The sequence below is a fragment of the Mus pahari genome, chromosome 13, assembly GCF_900095145.1.
Source record: "Mus pahari chromosome 13, PAHARI_EIJ_v1.1, whole genome shotgun sequence".
Taxonomy (NCBI): domain Eukaryota; kingdom Metazoa; phylum Chordata; class Mammalia; order Rodentia; family Muridae; genus Mus; species Mus pahari.
In genome coordinates, this window is record NC_034602.1 from 45,269,829 (window position 1) to 45,287,391 (window position 17,563).

Consider the following 17,563-nt stretch of genomic DNA (forward strand, 5'->3'; position numbering starts at 1 on the left):
CCGTGCATACTCTATCATACATCTTCCCGTGCATACTCACCCTCCTGCACACCCTATCAGGTACATCCCACCTGCAGCTTGTGGCCACATGTGGCCAAGAGCAGTGTTAGCTCAGCCTAACGCAACATCCAAACTTACTTGAAACATTGTGAGATATTTGTTTGTGATTATTATTATGATCATTTTTTTTTCAACTCAATTGTCTGGTTCTAGGGCATGCATGTTGTGGACAACAATGTCCTGTGACATTGTTAACGGGCTGGTCACCCCCTTGAGCCTAAATCATCTCTAGATTCCTTGTGCCCAATATATTGGAAATGCTAAAAAAAAAAAATGGTTTATCAATTGTTACCCTGGATTGTAAGGATTGATAACAAGACAAATATGCCTGTAATATGCTCATATTCATTACTGATTATTGTAGGGTTTCTTTTTCTCAGTGCTGAGTATTGACCTGAGGACCCTTACATACACCAAGCATTGGAGACCACAGCTCCACCCCTAGCCTGCTACTCTAAATGCCCTTGACCCATGGTCTGTAGTGCACTGAGAGTCCACAGGAACTGAGGGCCAACCACACCACATTTATGGCTGAACCAAGCTTTAGATTCTTGGGTTGGGTTACTTCTTGTGACTTTGCCACAGGCAACAATGCAGCAATGGGCAGCCCTGGACACTTCTCTCTGTTTTCCTGATGGATTATGCTTGCATAATAACACCCTTTTCCAGCAGGACTCTGATACTCTTGTTTGGTTGGGTTTTCCCTTTGTCCGCTGAGGGAAGCACTCTACTGGACCATTCCCCTGATAAAAACGTTCTCCATGGATTCAATGAACTCCATACAGAGATCCTATCCTTATTTACGTTTTTAGTTTTGAATGTGCTCACTTCGGATGCCCCTGTGTGCACATTCCTGGCAAAATGGCATCAGAATTATTGGTAACGAGTCATCCTGGCCCTCGCCTCCCTGCCAAATTCCCAGCTAAGATGATGGGTTTGGCCTGAGCCACGGGGATGCCAGCTTTGATGGCTCAGAGGTGGGGAGGGCTGCAAAAGAAATGAAACTCTAAATGAAACACCTGCCCCTCTGACCCCTGGCACAGAACCCCAGAAATCATTATCAGGAGCACCCAGGTAGCTGAGACTGCTAGAAAAGTTGGAACAAACCCCGAATTCTCCTGTCTCCATTCTGGGCCCAAAAAGCTCTGCAGACTGAAAGGGCTTGCTCGTTTCTTTCTTATATTAAAATTCTTAACTCCCTCCCAGAAAAATATCACCAATTGGTATTTTCTCTGCCCAAGATTCTAAACAATTTTCTGCACTGGTGAATTTAATAAAAATAATAATGCTAAGGTAAAATTAATCATTTCACACAATAGTTAAAGTTTGGATCGTAACTATTGTCTAAAATCGAAGCCACGGTGTCTTTGGTGATATTAAAGCCAGTTTATGAAACTGTTAATTTCATCCATCTGGTTTAGCATATGCATTTTTTTTTCCTAGCCGGTCTGTAACTAAAAACATGTCTTGTTTGAGGAGATTAATGGTATAATGAATAAACAAACAAGCAGAATGGGAAATTCCCACTTCTCCATTTGCTTTTTCTTTCCATACCAGACGCTAAGGAATAAAAGCCATAGCCGCCATGGCTTAAGTGCGGTGCGGCTTATTTTAGTCTTCCTTCCTATCAGACTGTGTGTGCTGATTGTTAGAAGAGGCAAATGGGAGCCTCTGAGACGATAACCACCCACTTAAGGCCCATGATGAGCTGGAGCTGGTTCCTGATTGAGAATTCAAGAAGGAGAGAGGCAGCCTTGTTCCTTGTAAGAGGGATGGAGACATCAATAGGAAAGCCATTTTGAGCGTCGGGCTTCTGAATGACAACATGCATTCAGAGTAGAAGTTTGAAAGAAGAGAGCAGAATAAAGAGGAACTATCACGCCACTGTCATGAGGAGCCCTCTTCATCAACTTTACTGACTTAAAAAAAAAAAAAAAAAAAACACTCAGCGAGTTTCTCATTTGCATTCAGATCTGAGGTCCTGATGGGCTCTAAGAAGCTTCAAGTGCGAGCTAGCAGGCTGACCGAGTGCTCAAGGACAGCACCGCCTTTTAGCACCCAGAACACTGGTTCCATCCACGCTGCGCCTCTTTCTCCTTCCTTCTAATACAATGGAAACGCTCTGGAGATAGGTGTTACTCTGTGTTGCTTAGGAGCAAATAACAAGGAAAAAAAAAATGTCTGCGCATGTTCATGACAGATGTGATTTCTTCCCTTGTTCATTTTATTTTTGGGGTAGTGCTGAAGACTGATCCAAGGGCCCCACATCTACCCCAGAACTCCGTTCATCCTCATTTTCTAAATATTTACCTACGATTCAAAACTCGGACCTCCCTCCCTCCCTCCCTCTCTTCCTTCCTTCCTTCCTTCCTCCCTTCCTTCCTTCTCTTCCTTCTCTTCCTCTCTTCTCTGTCTTCCTCTCCTCCATGTGTCCTTTCAGGATTGTTATTTTTTTGGGGGGGGGGTGTGGAAAAACTATAGCCCATTTCTTTGTTTTCTTCTTTCTAACCTCTGTATAAATGTATTTTAAAACCTAACAATATACCCTTCCAATTCCCAATAATAAAGGCGATGCCTCTCCCACAGCCAGGCACAGCTCCTAAGAGAAGGGATGCCCTGCCATTCCTGGGTCCCATAACCGAATTCCCATTGTGTCCATCCTCTGTATTTTAGGGTCTTTGAGCAGACAGTGGAATGGTTGGCAAAATCTCAATCAAAGAAGCGTTCTGGTGCAGCCGGCTCCCCCTTGGCAGATCGTGTGGAGACACTGCTCTAAATTATGCTCCAAAGCCTGGGGCAAGAGGCCCTGTAGAAACCAGGCAGATGGTGTCAGCCCTGGGATAGAAGCCCAGGCTTGGACCTGGCCTCATCCCAGGACACCATTTATTGGCTTCCTCTAGACTTCCTCTAGGCACTGGCACCAGCAATATGAGCCTAGTGGTACCCCTGCGGAATGGAGGGAGAGGAAACCATCATTGGTTCTGGTCTGGGGTAGATGACCCCAGGGGTATGCAGCCATCACACCAGCCTCACACATCCATCCCTGACTTTATGACACCTGGTCCTAACCATGGAGCCCTGCCTAATTGGATGTGAGCCTTTGAGGTCTTCTTTACTGTCCCCAGCCCTCAAGCCTATAGCTCAGCTCCCAGTGCTGGTCCACCTGGCACCTTACTGGTCCTGGTACCAAAGCACTCTTCAAAGGGCTTTTGACTTCAAACTACTCCATTTTGACAGGGACGGTGTGACAGGAGAATGCAAGAATGAAATGGACAGAACGGCTCTTAAATAATGAAAACCAGGTAGGCTAAATTCTACTGTAGCAGCATCAGGAAAAAAAAAATGTTAACAGGACTATCTCCATGCTCCAACAACTGCCATCTTCCTAGAGAATTCAATGCTCAGGAGACAGCCTTAAGGCTGGCTTATCCAAATACCCCGCTGAAATCTCAATCAGAGGGTCCTGTAGTGAATGCCACCCCAGCACCCTGCACGGTAGAAATTTAGGGACAGAGCAGGGATAGATTTCCCCAGATCGAGCAAGGGAATCAGGATGCAGGACTCATCTCTGGCATGCGGGAGGAGGGGGATCTTGAGAGCATCTATATGCATTGCAGCTGGGTACCCCAGGAGTGCTGCCATCTTTAATTCAAAGGCTTGCAGACTCCGTGAGGTGAAGAGCAAGCCGTGTTATACATTGAGACTGAAGACACCACTGGGAACAGCTGAGCTTTACAGCATGTTAGCGCATCAGCTGTCAACGTTTAGCAAGCCTCCCCCACAGCGCCCCTGGGCACTTGGCCTAGAGCTGTGTGTGGGCTGGTCCCACTCTCGATGTGGTTGCCCCAGGGCCTAGCCCAGTGCCAGGAGGAACTCAGTCTATGGGTTCCAAACTGGCTGTGCGTTGTACCTCGAGGACTATTTTACATCTGGGAGCCTGTACACCTCACCACTAGATGATGACCCCAAAGCCCTTTGAAGAGTGCTTTGTTACCCTGACCAAGATGAGAGCCACATTTCCAAAATTCTTTGGTATGCAAAGAACCGAGAAGATTCCAGTCTACTTTCACTAACTCTAGAGAGGGTCCGCAGCGCCAGGGACCTGACCCGTGTTTTACAATGTCAAGATGGTAGCTCCCAAGAGGGAATAGGTTCATGACGAAAGAGGAAGGAGAGAAATACAGAAGGTAGAAGAGGGAACCCCGTGGGCTCTGTCAGGCTGGACTGGTACAGTAGCTTTGCCAAAGCAGACCTCAGTGTTGGGTCTTCATCATTCCTTCATTGATGCAAGGCCTCTGCCGAAGATTCGAGGTTGGTAAGGACACTGATCCCTGGGCACTGGGAGGCTCTTGGATTCTCAAGACGTTTTGAGGTGAGGATCTTCAGGACAGGAGAGAAAGCCGCTTGTGGTATTGGACACCTGGAATCCCCAGCGCTTGGGAAGCTGATGCAAGGGCTTTCTATGAGTTTGGGGATAACCTGGACTACGAAGCCCTGTATCAAAATCAGACATCAACTGGGAAGATTGCTAGTTGGCAAAGTGCTTTTCGCAAAACTACGGGGACTTGCATTCTATTCCCAGAACCCAAATTAAAAGGCTAGGCCTGGTGGCGCATGCTTCTAATCCTAGAGCTGGGGAATTCCTAATCCTCGGGACTCACTGTCCAGTCAAACAAGTCTACTTGGTGAGTCTCCAGGCTAGAGGGAGGGAGGCTCAGAAGACAAGGTGGATGGCACCTGAGAGTGACCTCTGACCTCACACACGTGTGTGCACACGTGCACGCATACCTCACACGTACACATGTGCCAACTCTCCATGAACAAGCATAACCACAAGCACACACAATTAAAGGAAGCCGAGGGGCTGTCCCCATGATTCTAAACCAGTGGCTCTCAACCTTCGCAGTGCTGCAACCTTTAATACAGTCCTTCATGTTGTGGCGACCCCCCAAACCCTAAAATCATTTTCGTTGCTACTTCATAACTGTAATTTTGATACTGTTATGAATCACACTGTAAATATCTGAAATGCAGGCTACCTGCTATGCAACCCCCCCTGAAAGGGTTACTTACGTGACCCACAGGTTGAGAATTGCTGCTCTAAGCTATGCAGTGGACAGAGACAAGCCAGCTCACCATTGTAATACAGGAAGGCAGCAATTGGGCAGTTGTACGCACAAGGGGGCATGAGAGGAGGAGCTAAGGACCTACAGAGATGGACGAAAGGCTTGAGGAGGTGGACTGAGTTGGGACGTGAAGGCTGCTTATCAAGAAGGAAGGAGAAAAGTGAGCCGTGTTCTTTGAATAGTATGGGCAGGATCGTGTGGAGGAAGAATTGGTCACTCAGCAGCTAGCATGTCCCCAGAAGCTCTGGTGGCCCTGTGGAGAACCCAAAGCACAAACCGAGCACTTGGGTGTTCTGTGCGACCCTGCACAAGCCATCCCCGAGGAGATCATAAAGGCAATACAGAAGATCCAACTGCTCTAAGTCAAGGCAGTCCATCCACACAGACCTGTCCCTCACACCCACATGGCTGTTTTCTGCCCATAAAGTTCTTTCCTAGACAAGCATCCCATCCTGGCTCCTGATATAACCAGACTCTCCACAGTATGTAAAATGCCGCGTAAAGCTTATCACCCCACATAGTTGTAATGGTGGCTAGCATCAAAATAAGTAGGAAATAAGTGTTTGGTTGGGATTGGAGAAATTGAATTCCTTGTATGCACTGTTAGTAGGGACAGAAAATGGTACAGCCACTGTGAAAGCTATAGAGGTTCCTCAAGAGGCTAAGCAGAACTTCCACGTGATCCAGGAATCCTACTGCTGGATACACAGCTCAGAACATTGAGAGCAAGCACGGCTGAAGAAAGGCACTTGTGTCCCCACGTTCAAAGCAGCATCCCTCCCAGTGGACAAGGAGTCGGAGGGACCCAAGAGTCCATCAGTGCATGAATGGAAACGTCAAACATGGCCAGGGCACGCAATGCAATGCTCATCGTTAAGAAGGGAAGGGGATTTTGATGCAGGCTATGCCATGGCTGAGGACACCGTGTTAAGTTCAATAAACCAACAACCAAAAGCTGGATGGTTCTACATCTAGGAGCCATTTGATGATCCTACATCTAGGGACCATTGGATGATCCTACATCTAGGGACCATTTGATGGTTCTGTATCTAGGGACCATTTGATGGTTCTGCATCTAGGGACCATTTGAAATAGTGACGCTCACAGTAACAGAGAGTAGAGTGGTGGTTTTCAGGCTCTGGGGCACACAGATGGGAATTTTTTAGGACAAGTGTATAATTTCAGTTCTTCAAGATATGAGGAATGTTGGTGATCTGATGCACTGCACGGCATGCGCGCACTCGTAACAATGCTGAGCTGTACGATAAAGACGTAGTGCAAATGGCAGTTCTTATATTAAGCAGATTGGCACAGCAGCCCTCAGAGGGTTAAGGTATAGCAGCAGCTGAGCCCCCTAGGTGGGGACATACAGACTACTCTATGCTCATCTCATTTGCCAACGCAACAGAAGCTTCTCCACCACTGCAAAGTTTCCTCTCTCCTTCGGACGGCTGGCTTCGACAGGGAGCAGATGTGCCGTCTGAGATCTCAGTGTGTATATGTGTGGAGGGGGGGGCGGGAATCACTCTCAAGTCTGAGATGTGTACGTGCATCCGCCAGGCAGCAGAAGGTTGCCCGTAAATGTGAGAAGATGCATCCAAGGAAAAAGGAATCAGAAATTCCATTGTCCTGTCTCTTCTCTGTTTTAAGAAAGAAAAGAGAGAGCTGGCAAGATGGTTCAGTGGTTAGGGACACTGACTGCTCTTCCAGAGGACCTGGGTTTGGTTCCCAGCACCTAGTGGTGGCTCACAGATGTCCATAACTTCAGTTCCAGGGATCCAATGCCCTTTTCTGACCCCCCTGGGTACCAGGCATGCATGTGATATCCATATATGTAGGCAACACACACATAGACACACATAATAATAATAATAATAATAATAATAATAATAATAATAATAATAATAAAAAACAGGGATAGTAATTCCATAAACTCATTTCTCTGAAGACATAAAGAAAGCTGTTGTTTATCTTTTCTTTTGGCCCAACTAACTCCTGTTAAAACATGGCCTTGCTGGGCATGTGACTCAGTGCTGGCATGTTTGTTTAGCACACACTGGCCCTGGGATCAAACGCCAGTGTAAGAAAATAAAAACATCTTGGCTAGTCAAAACCTGGGCAGGCAAGACGGCTCAAGGTAAGGTAAGGTGATCGGAGTTGGCTCCCTAGAGCCCACACAAAGGTGGAAGGGAACGTCTCATCTCACAAAGTTGTTTTCTGCCCTCCACATGTGCACACGTGTCATGGGCAGCCACAAACACACAGCATTCACACGCAGAGAGAAAAACAAATTAACAGCCTTCCCTTATTCTTTGTTCTGTTCTGGCTCATGGAGGGCACTCAGCCGATATCTGCTTCATGAATAAAGGGATGAACGATTGGAAATGAGTTAAGAATACGCTCAGCAAAAGCCTTATCTTTGGTGCCTATTCCAGTCCTACAGCAAGAGACCCAAGCATGGAGCATCTGCCACTCTGAGTCCATTTTCATAGCTTTTCTCAGATGTGGGAAATGTCATCTTATGCATATGTATTCATGTGCTCTGTATTACTGTAAGTGAAATTCTTGGGGGGTGGTATTTTTTTCCTTTTTTGAAAAGAGATTTGGTTCAAGGCAGGGCTCTGGAAGCCCAAAAGGGAGTTGCTAGCATGAACTTGGTCCTGGGGTGGGGGTGGGGGTCATCTCACAGTAGGAGCTTGTGCAAGTGAGAGATTCTACCTGGCCAAACAGGAGTGAGGGAGAAAGTCCCTGTCTGGCCTTACTCTTAACAATAACTCAACCTCTTTAAAGGTCAGAGGTCCCATGAGAACAGCCATGAGCCCTTCTGAGAGTCATGACTGTAGTAGTCTGAGAGACACATGTGTGCCACATACATATGTATGCACATGTGTGGAAACCAAAGGTTCTTTGATTTCTCTCCGCCTTAAATCTGAGACTGTGACATTTACCAAACCTGGACCTCACCGATTCAGCAAGACTACATGGCCAGCCAGCCTCCTGGATCCTCTTGTTTCTCCCTCTCCAGCACCTGCGTTGTAGCCATGCATCGCTTCATCTGGATGGTAGGAATTTAAGCTCAGCTCCTCATGCTTGTCCAGCCATTTTCCCCGGACCCTGACTCCTATCTCTCGAACCTTCCCTTTCCTCCCACAATGCCACACTAGTGACCAAGCTTCTAATACATGAACTCTTGGTGGACAAGCCACTTCCAAACCACAGTGAAGGGAAGTCTAATCTAGTCCACTGATCAATGCGGCAAGACGTGCCAGGACCACAGTACAGAGAGAACGCAGACACACTTTCTACGAATGAGTTTCGAGTAGCATTCTGGGGCTAGCCAGATACGCAGACTAGCAGAAGGATGGCCTTGTCAGAAGTGGTATTCCAGAAACCAGATACACAGGCATAGCAGCCTTATGGGACTAGAGCAAAGGTCCATTAGATATGTAATCCGACTTTCCACCTTCAATTTTCAAAATCAAGTTTTCTGCATTTTTCTCAACATTGTTAGGAAGTTGGGTATGCGGTATGACACCAGTTTCTCTCTCTTGGGTTAGCCAGATGATGCTATTACAGACCCAAGCAAGAACACCATACCATCAGAGAAGAATTTGATATGTGTACCAGGCCGCTGCAGGTGGCTTCTGGGCATTTCCAATGCAACCTAGAAAAGCAGATGCCTCTGGCAGAATACGGCACCAGCTCCAGTAATATACCTTCCTTTCTCCTGAGTCCCCCTGCTCTGAGAGACAGTTGGGAATAAGCAGTGGCTGTGTGCCCTAAGGAGGTCAATGCCATGGTTAGGGAGAGGCACAGAACTTGGGGGCATTACTTTTTTGTTGTTGTTGTTGTTGTTGTTGTTTCAAGACAGGGTTTCTCTGTGTAGCCCTGGTGGTCCTGGAACTCACTCTGTAGACCAGGCTGGCCTTGAACTCAGAAATCTGCCTCCCAAGTGCTGGGATTAAAGGCGTGCGCCACACACCTGGCTGGGGGCATTACTTCTTGGTGATCTCATTTAGCCTGAAATCTGCATTTGACTGGCAAGTCAGGCATAGTAAGTCCTAAGTTGAACATCTGGCTTTGGGGGCAGTGGGACTCAGTTCTGGTTTCTACCAGTTCCACAGCCTGGCCTTGGCCCGTGGGATGTGCAAGATCTAGCTTGTCCTGCAAGCTCGTGATTTGAGTTTTTTCATTTGATTCTATTTCCAGGCCTCCGTGGAGAATAAAATAGTCCTAGATTCAAACAAAACAAAACCTTGAGCTGTAAAAATAACATGAAAACATTTGTATTGAGAGTATTTCCTTTAAAAAGAACGTATTGGGAAAATGACTGGATTCTCCCCCACAACAGTGAAACTATATTTAACTATGACCAGAAATCACTGACACGAGTTTTGGTAGATGTGGGAAGTTCTGTTTAAACTCCTCAACATTCTGTATGCACCTTCTCCTTAGATCTTTTTAGGTGTGGGGCAACTCTACCATCTCATAGGGGCTCAGGGAAAACCTGGGCTGTCTCTTCTCAGTCAGCTTAGCAGTTGGGGTGAGTGGGTTTCCTGGGGACACAGGGATTGGTCAATGTCTAGTGGTGTCTTGGAGGAGAGGTGTGGGCACGGTTAGTATTAATGGGTAGAGAGGAACATACAGCAGATGTTCACAGGAGGACCCCGAAACAAAGACCCTTGCAGCCTAAAGGAGTACAGCATTGAAGAGGGGAGATGTTTCTCCAAAGGGCTGCGTCCTGAATGATTTTTCTTCAGTGCTCACTCTAGGCAGGTGCTCCACCACTTAACTACATCCCCACTCCCACCCACAGTGTTTCAAATACATGTCAGCTCACTGAACCAGGAAGAAAGGATTGCCGCAGGAGTCTTGCACTACCTCCTTCTCCTCCTTCCTCCTCTTCTTCTTCCTCTTCCTCCTCCACTACCACTACCTTCACCCCCACCATCACCATCTCCACTATCACCATCACCACCAACACCCCTTACCCTATCACCATCACCACCATCAACGCCATCACTACCGCCTCCACCACGATCAACACCATCGCCATCAACACCATCACTACCACCCCACTCCGTTGTGTAGATGAGGAAACCAGGGCTCAGCGAAAACAAGCATTTGCTTAAGATCACACAGTAACTGAGTGTTCAGTGAAGTGGAAGCAGGTCGCCCAGCTCCAGAGACCACAGTGTCACAGAGCATACTCTTCGGGTCACCTAGCAGTCATGGGTGCTGCAGGTCCACCTTCGTCATATCCCTTGGCTCTGTCTCCATCACTCTGTCCTACTCAGAACTCCTCCCTTTCTTCTAGGACTTTGTCATCCCCTCCCTGCTGCACACTCTTCTAGCTTCATCTCCCTGTCCCCAACTGCTGTCATCATTGTAACATTAGAGACTCCTCTGGTTACACTCTGTCTACAACCTGAAACCCTCTAACTAGTTGCAGACACCTAAAAGGGAAAGCCACACAGATTACAGCTGGTGACTAAGCTTTGGCTGAGCCCCTTGGTCACTTCTGGCTTCCCATCCCTTAGCATATCATGCTGTCCCACCTCCCTGCCTCTGCCCTGTCTCCAGTACCCGATCCTAACCTCTCCCATCTGGCAAATACCTCAAGAAGCAGTTACAATGTCTCCTCCTCCTGGAAGCCCTTCTGGGACACCTGAGTCTAGAAGCAGCCACTCCCCTCTCTGTGCCTTCACTTCCATGACTTTTATTAAAACGACTTACAATTTATCTTTGTTTTTAAGCCCATCACTCAAGAGTGAGTGACCTCCTGCCATCTCACTCAGATAAGTGACTGAGCCTTTCCTTAGTCAATATTAAAGAACAGAAGATCAAATATCCTGTACAGCTTGAATTCTTCCAGGATGGGCAGGGTCAGTGTATAAAGAAAGCCCATGCCTTGGGACAGGGCCATTCGAAGGAGGTAATTCTCCCATTTCCTCTACTCAAAGGGCTTGGTTCCCAAGCCAGGAACACAATGAGTCTTTTGATCCCTTGACACACGTACCTGCTCCGTGTGCTTCCCCTCGTGACCAGCTCCTCATTCTAACAGGCATGGCTTCAAGAAACTCCTGAAGGTTCTACAGTGTGTACTTAACTAAGCAAATACAAATTTTATTGGGCCTAAGAGGAAGCCATCAGCATCCAAGAAGGACCTTCAAATCTGAGATGACACTGACATGTCAAATCAGGAGACTCAAGTTCAAATGCTTAAGGGCTAGATGACATCTAACCTTCTATGACAGTACATGGTAGAAGGCGAAAACCAGACAAGAGGGACCTTGGGCAGACAGAAAATGCCTGGCCCTGGCCTTCCCTCTGAGATTGCTTACTATAGGAACAGGTCCAGGGCAGCTGCATCTGATTTTTTTTTCCAAGTAAAGCTAGAAATTTGCATTTCTCTGAAAGTTTTTAGATACCGATAATGAAATTCTTTTCAAATACACAGAAAGGTATTTTGCAAACTAACTCCATTTGGAGGCCAGCTCTGGCGGCGGCAGCAGCAGCAGCGGCCTGTCCGTTATGCAGCCCTGGCTTTAGATCAAGCATCGCTTGAGTGATCCCTAAATTTAAGTTTTTGGAAATGTGCACAGATATATTCAGCGCTGTGGACACACAAGGGCAGAATTTAAATCTGAAATTAAACTAGAACACTAGGGTTAAAAATAACATTAAGGCATAAATCACCAAGGGAGGGTGAGTAGACAGCCTTTCTAGCTAGCTCCAAACCCCAGACACAGGCTCAGTTACCTGTCAGTAGGTCCATCTGCAGCAGGCTCTGGAACAAGCTGGGGTGCCTGTCTCTCAGCTCCTTCTCCCAGGGCAAGCCTCTGCACACCTCGGCTCTCCCATACTTGCGCTTGAGGTCCAGGTAGGCGTTCCGGAAGTCACCTACGCGGAAGCAGAAGGCATCACTCCCCCAGGAGCAGCAATGGCCTCATCCCTCTAAAAGCTGTCCTTCCTAAGGGGAATGTGGGATGGGAGGGCAGGCTTAAGATTCCTGGATTTGGCTTGGGTCTTTCGGGGATTTGAAACCGGCCACGACACCTCTGCCTTGGGGGGGCAGCATTTGGAAGCAAGTCCAAGAGAAACACACCAAGGTTGTTGCTAATGGCTGTTGCCTAATTCTACAGAATGAGCAGCTGGCCTCTGACTTGCCCCCAGGAGGCCAATAATCTAGGCCATTTTTTTTTTTCTGGCTTGTGTGTTGAAGAACAAGGCCCCAGAGCCCCCAAGGGGGTGAGGCAGTTGAAGACTTTAGGAGACTCTCCCTGATGCCACCAAACAGGTCAGCATATAGGGCTGGCTTTTCCACTCGAGGTGCTGTGTGAGTGATCCAAATGAGTTTCCTCTTTGGGACATTACTATTCCTGTGTGTCTGCCCCCTCTCCTGGCAGCATCTTTGTCTCGGTATGATTCAGCGAGCGTGATGCGCAGCTGGAGATTAGGAGAGTGTTTTCTTTTAAATTTTCTATACCTGCCTGTATATGGTGAGGGGCACACGTGCGTGGGCATGCATATACGTGTGCACATGCAACAGAGAGGCCAGGGGACAACCTCTGGTGTGTGTCATTCCCAGAGACATCATTTAGCCTTTGAGGTGTGGTTCCTCGTTGTCCTGGAGCTAGCCCGTCTGTGAGGTTAGCCTGGCTGGCCAACAAGCCTCAGTTTCCATCTCCTGAGCACTGGGATTCCGGGTGAGTGACATCATATCCAGCCTTTTTATATGGGTTCTTGGCACAGAACTCAGGCCGTCATGCTTGCGAATACTTTACTAACTGAGCCATCTCAGTGCAGGATCATCTGCTTTTAAATTAGATTTTTGTTTGGGATGAGGGATCGTGTCTGTTCTACACGGCTCAAGTGGAGATCAAAGGGCAACTCTGAGAAGTCAGTTCTCCTTTTCCCTCAGACAGATCCCAGGGATTGAATTGAGGCTCTCAGGCTTGGTAGTAAGTCCCTTAACGTACCTAGCTACCTCTCCAGCCTGATTTGAGATTGACCAACCACCCACTCCCATCACTACGTAACCCCGAGACCTCAGACTGAGGCATGACTTAGGTCCATCTATGGTCCCCTCCTTCCCTAGCCTGGAACTGGAAGCTCCCCTCGGGGGAAGGGGCCCGAGCTACGCAAGGCAAGATTGAGAGACTGAACTAGCTCTTGATGATGACAAAGACCCCGCAGGAATTTATCTTCCAGAAGGAACATATGTGACTAACTGTCACCACATCAAACATGGAGATCTAAAGCACAGAAAAATTTACAAGTGCTAAATCTATGCTGGGACGCTAGGTAACCGGACAGGACTCAGCTCCGTCCACACCCTGGGTGAGGAAGGAGAGGCTGGGCCACATGAGCCCTGAGAAAGCAGGGTGTTTGAGGTCTCCTTGAGCTGATCTGAGGATTTAAGAATATAACAGGGCCCCAGACAGCAAAGTCACTTTCAGATATTAATGGCCCATGACAAAAGCACACTGATGTGTACAATAATTTCTAGTGATTAATTTATATTTTCCAATGCCTTGCCTTGCCTTGCCTTGCCTTGCCTTGCCTTGCCTTGCCTTGCCTTGCCTTGCCTTGCCTTGCCTTGCCTTGCCTTGCCTTGCCTTGCCNCTTGCCTTGCCTTGCCTTGCCTTGCCTTGCCTTGCCTTGCCTTGCCTTGCCTTGCCTTGCCTTGCCTTGCCTTGCCTTGCCTTGCCTTGCCTTTCTTTTTCTTTCTTTTCTTTTCGACATGCCTTTTAGGTAGAAAGAACACCAGGCAACGTTCTTTTGTATTCTTAAACAAGATTGATCAGGTATGGCGGGAGCTTCCACCAGTTTTCCTTCATGGCGGTTGCTGGTGCTTTTTTTTTGGGGGGGGGGCGTTGGGTGGAGTAAAGCTCGAGGCGGAATGCACACTCTGGTCCCCATCTGTCTTCGGAAGCCTTGAGGTACAACTGATCCTGCTGGTATCTGAGCTGAGCATATCATGGGATATGTTTCTTATTTTAGTTCCCTCACCCCAAGCAAAGCTAAACATGTCAATGCAAATGCAGAACTCAGAAATGCCCTCCAGAGCTCCGTACTTACATGTCTCTCGCCTCTCACCCCCAACCTGGACTGTGGCCGCATACGAGGATATTATGTCCTGGACTTCAGTACACCGCTCATAATATAGCTTGATTTGTTCAGCCAGTCGCCTCTCAAGGAAGGGGTTAAGAACCTGCAGGAGGGTAAGAAGTTGCATGAACTTCAATCGTCATCAAATGTCCTCTGGCTAGTACCTCCGGACGTGTGTTCAGCTGTCTGAGGTCCCTCAATGACATCACTGGCTACCATCCCTCCTAGATATGCAAACCAGTGCCCTTTGGATCAACTCAAAGCATGCCAGTCCAGCATCTTGTGTGCTACCTTCTCATCTGTAAAGCTTCTTCCACATCAGTGGAGACCTGTCCCCCTCCACGGTAGTCCCTAGAAAATCGCACTCATCTCTATTTCCAAATACTAATTCTATCCAAGCTCTGCCCGACACCTGAGGCCCTCCTTCTGTTTCCTTCTGCTTTGCAGCAGCCTTAGTCTGCAGCAGCCTTAGTCTGCAGGAGCCAATGAAGGGCCACTGCTCCAAAGCACAAGTCCCTACAGCCTTAGAGGTGGCCAGAGGTACCCACGCACCTCAGTGGGCCCAAGCTTGTGGAAATTAACTCGTGTCATGTGACCTAGTAAGTGAACTGGGCCGAAGTCCCAGAGAGCAAGCCCCTTGGGACCGGGGGAATTAATCTTAACTCTGTGTTTTCAAATGCATGTCTGGACCCAAGAGAGGCTCACGAGGTGGGATCACTGGGTCATAACTAACAGTTGTTTCTTTTGTTTTTTTTTATACAGACGGATCCAAAACTTTAGAGCACATTAGAGAAGATGGAGGAGGTATTCTTAGTACAATTATTTTTATTTTCATATATGAATACATATATGTCTGTGTGTGTACTGTTCATTCTATTAATTAGAGTATCTCCAAAACATCGTTTAAAGCTGGGTCTGTTGACATCCATCTGTAATCACAACTTGTCAGTAGCCTAAAGCAAGAAGATCAAAAGTTCAAAGCCTGTCTGAACTCCAGAGTGAGTTCAAGGCTAGCCTGACCAACTTTGTGAAAAACCTGTCTCCCCACCCCCCAAAAAAAAGTTTTTAAGAAAATGTTTTTAAGAAAGGAAAGAGTCTAAAGCTGAGAGGTATTTCAGCCCCAGTGCCAAAAATATTTTTATTTTGTTTTTGTGAGACGGGGTTTCCTATGTCCCAGACTGGCATCCAACTTGATCTTGAGCTCTTGATCACTTTGCCCCGACCTGCCGACCACTGGCATTACCGGTGTGCACTCACCATTACATGCCAGAGCAGTGAAATGTTTGAAGCTCAGCCTAACTCATCTTCCTCGCTCCTCCTCTCTGCCCCGGTCTGGCATGCTGTAGGTACTCTGAAGCATTTACTGCTCGAGTGAATCCATGATTTTTCTGTTCCTAGTTATCTCAGAGGGAGGGAGGGAGTCGGGCTTCCTACTTGTTCTTGTGTCTTTGCCTGGACTCCATGGGGTCGGGGGGGAATGAGAGGACAACTCCCTGTCGGGCATCTGGTGGGGTCCTCCGTCTCCTTAGCAGGGATGAGAAGGCGCTGTTCTGAGGCTGCGTGGTAGGGAGCCGGGAGTCCTCGGCTGGAATGGCTGCAGTAGTCCTCCGTGGGCATGTTGGGATGTGTGTCCTGGGTACAGTAAATTACCTTGGGGTCCAAAGCCCTCCTGAGTGTGGCTCTCTGTGGTCTGCCCATCCCAGCATGAGCTGTGAGGATGAGTGAAAGACTGGCTGGCACAGGGCTTTAATTTGCTGGAGTATTGCTTCTTCTGATACTTTAAATAATAGCGTAGAGAAGAAGCTTTACCAAATAACTAAGATTCTCTCCTTTCATTAGCTTAATCACTGGATAGACAACAGCCTGATAAAAATCTACTCTATAATTAAGCTGGTAGTTATTAAAACAGAGGAAGTAAATGGTTCCCATTTTATGAGTACTAAATGAACCGCACGGTAACAGAAATCTATTATTGGGCTGGCTCAGGGGAAGCCTCAATATTAATTATGTTTGGTGGCTGAGCCCACACATGGTTCAGTCCGCTTGGGTAAATCTTTTGTTTACAACTGTGTTTCCTGCTCCCAGTGGCCCACTGTCACACACACACTCCTGGCAAACTTCTTGATCCCCAAGGCTCACCTGTGCCGGGTGTAGGCTGCGGAGGCGATAGTACTTCACCGGTCCAAAAAACCCTTCGATGCCGGCCACATACCTGCTCCCTCCGATAATGAAGTAGCCAGCTGTGTCGTTATAATAGAAATCTTCATGGAAGCTAGAGAGGAGCACGAAAGATTGAGGCAGTCCTGGGGACTGGGACCTGGTTATCTTCAAAGAGACTGTGTCACGGACATCCCCAGACCCCTTGACCTAATTCGAGTTGCCACAGGCCCCTCAGTCTGGTTTGCAGCAGATAAGCCTGCTGCAGGGTCAGGTGGCCCTGGACGAGATAGATCCTTGCTCTGCTACAGCAGCTGTGTCTACTTGTCCCAACCGTCTAAGCCCTGAAGGCTATTGTCCTTTGTAAAATGACAGTTCTCTGCTTAGTGAACCGTTAGGATTTGATGTACTGTGGTCCCAGGTAAACAGCTAATATCTACTACTGTTTGTGATACTGTTTAGAATCCGTGGGGTGGAAATATGGGGAAATATTTGTGCTAAAAGGCAAGCAGAAAGCAGATTAAGGAGAAACTTAAAATTTAAGCCGTTTGATTAAGGATGAGAAGTTAAATCGCTGGATAACCCTGAAGTTAAATTCATTGAGCAGGAGGTGTCTATGGCAAGGCTAAAGTTCACAGCCAGATACAAGAGGGAAGCAGCAGGTGATGAGCCTGCCAGGGGAGTCCAGATTAATGGGAGGGGCTGGAAGCATCAGGGAGGAGACAGGGATGAAACAGGTGCTGTATATAAAGGGCACAAGGGTGCTTCTTGCAGTGTTCTTTGTATTCAAGATCAGAAAACCCCATGAGGGATGGCCAGCCTCAGGCACAACTTTATTTACTACGTAAATTGTAAAGGGGGCAAATTTGGAGGGGAAAAAAAAAATGTGTTACTAGGTTTAAAAGATGTGGGGGCTAGGGAGGTAGCTCACTTGGTACATACACAGAGCCCTGGGTTTTCACCCTCGTACCACATAAACTAGGTACAGTCTATAATCCCAGCACTCAGGAGGAAGGAGAGTGAGAAACTCAAGGTGACCCTCCGCTACTGTGAGTTCAAGGCCAGTGTAAGCCACATGAAACTCTGTGTGTGTGTGTGTGTGTGTG

General features: G+C 47.6%; 1 protein-coding gene across 1 annotated transcript in view; it reads right to left on the reverse strand.

Annotated features, from left to right (window-relative positions):
- Positions 1-17,563, reverse strand: part of Sel1l3 (SEL1L family member 3) — a 112,510-nt gene that overhangs the window by 56,209 nt on the left and 38,738 nt on the right. The window contains exons 7-9 of the mRNA XM_021210528.1: positions 16,440-16,572; positions 14,271-14,403; positions 11,949-12,089 (exon numbers count right to left, since the gene is read on the reverse strand). Coding sequence (XP_021066187.1) covers positions 11,949-12,089; positions 14,271-14,403; positions 16,440-16,572 — 407 coding nt within the window. The remainder of the gene's footprint in view (positions 1-11,948; positions 12,090-14,270; positions 14,404-16,439; positions 16,573-17,563) is intronic.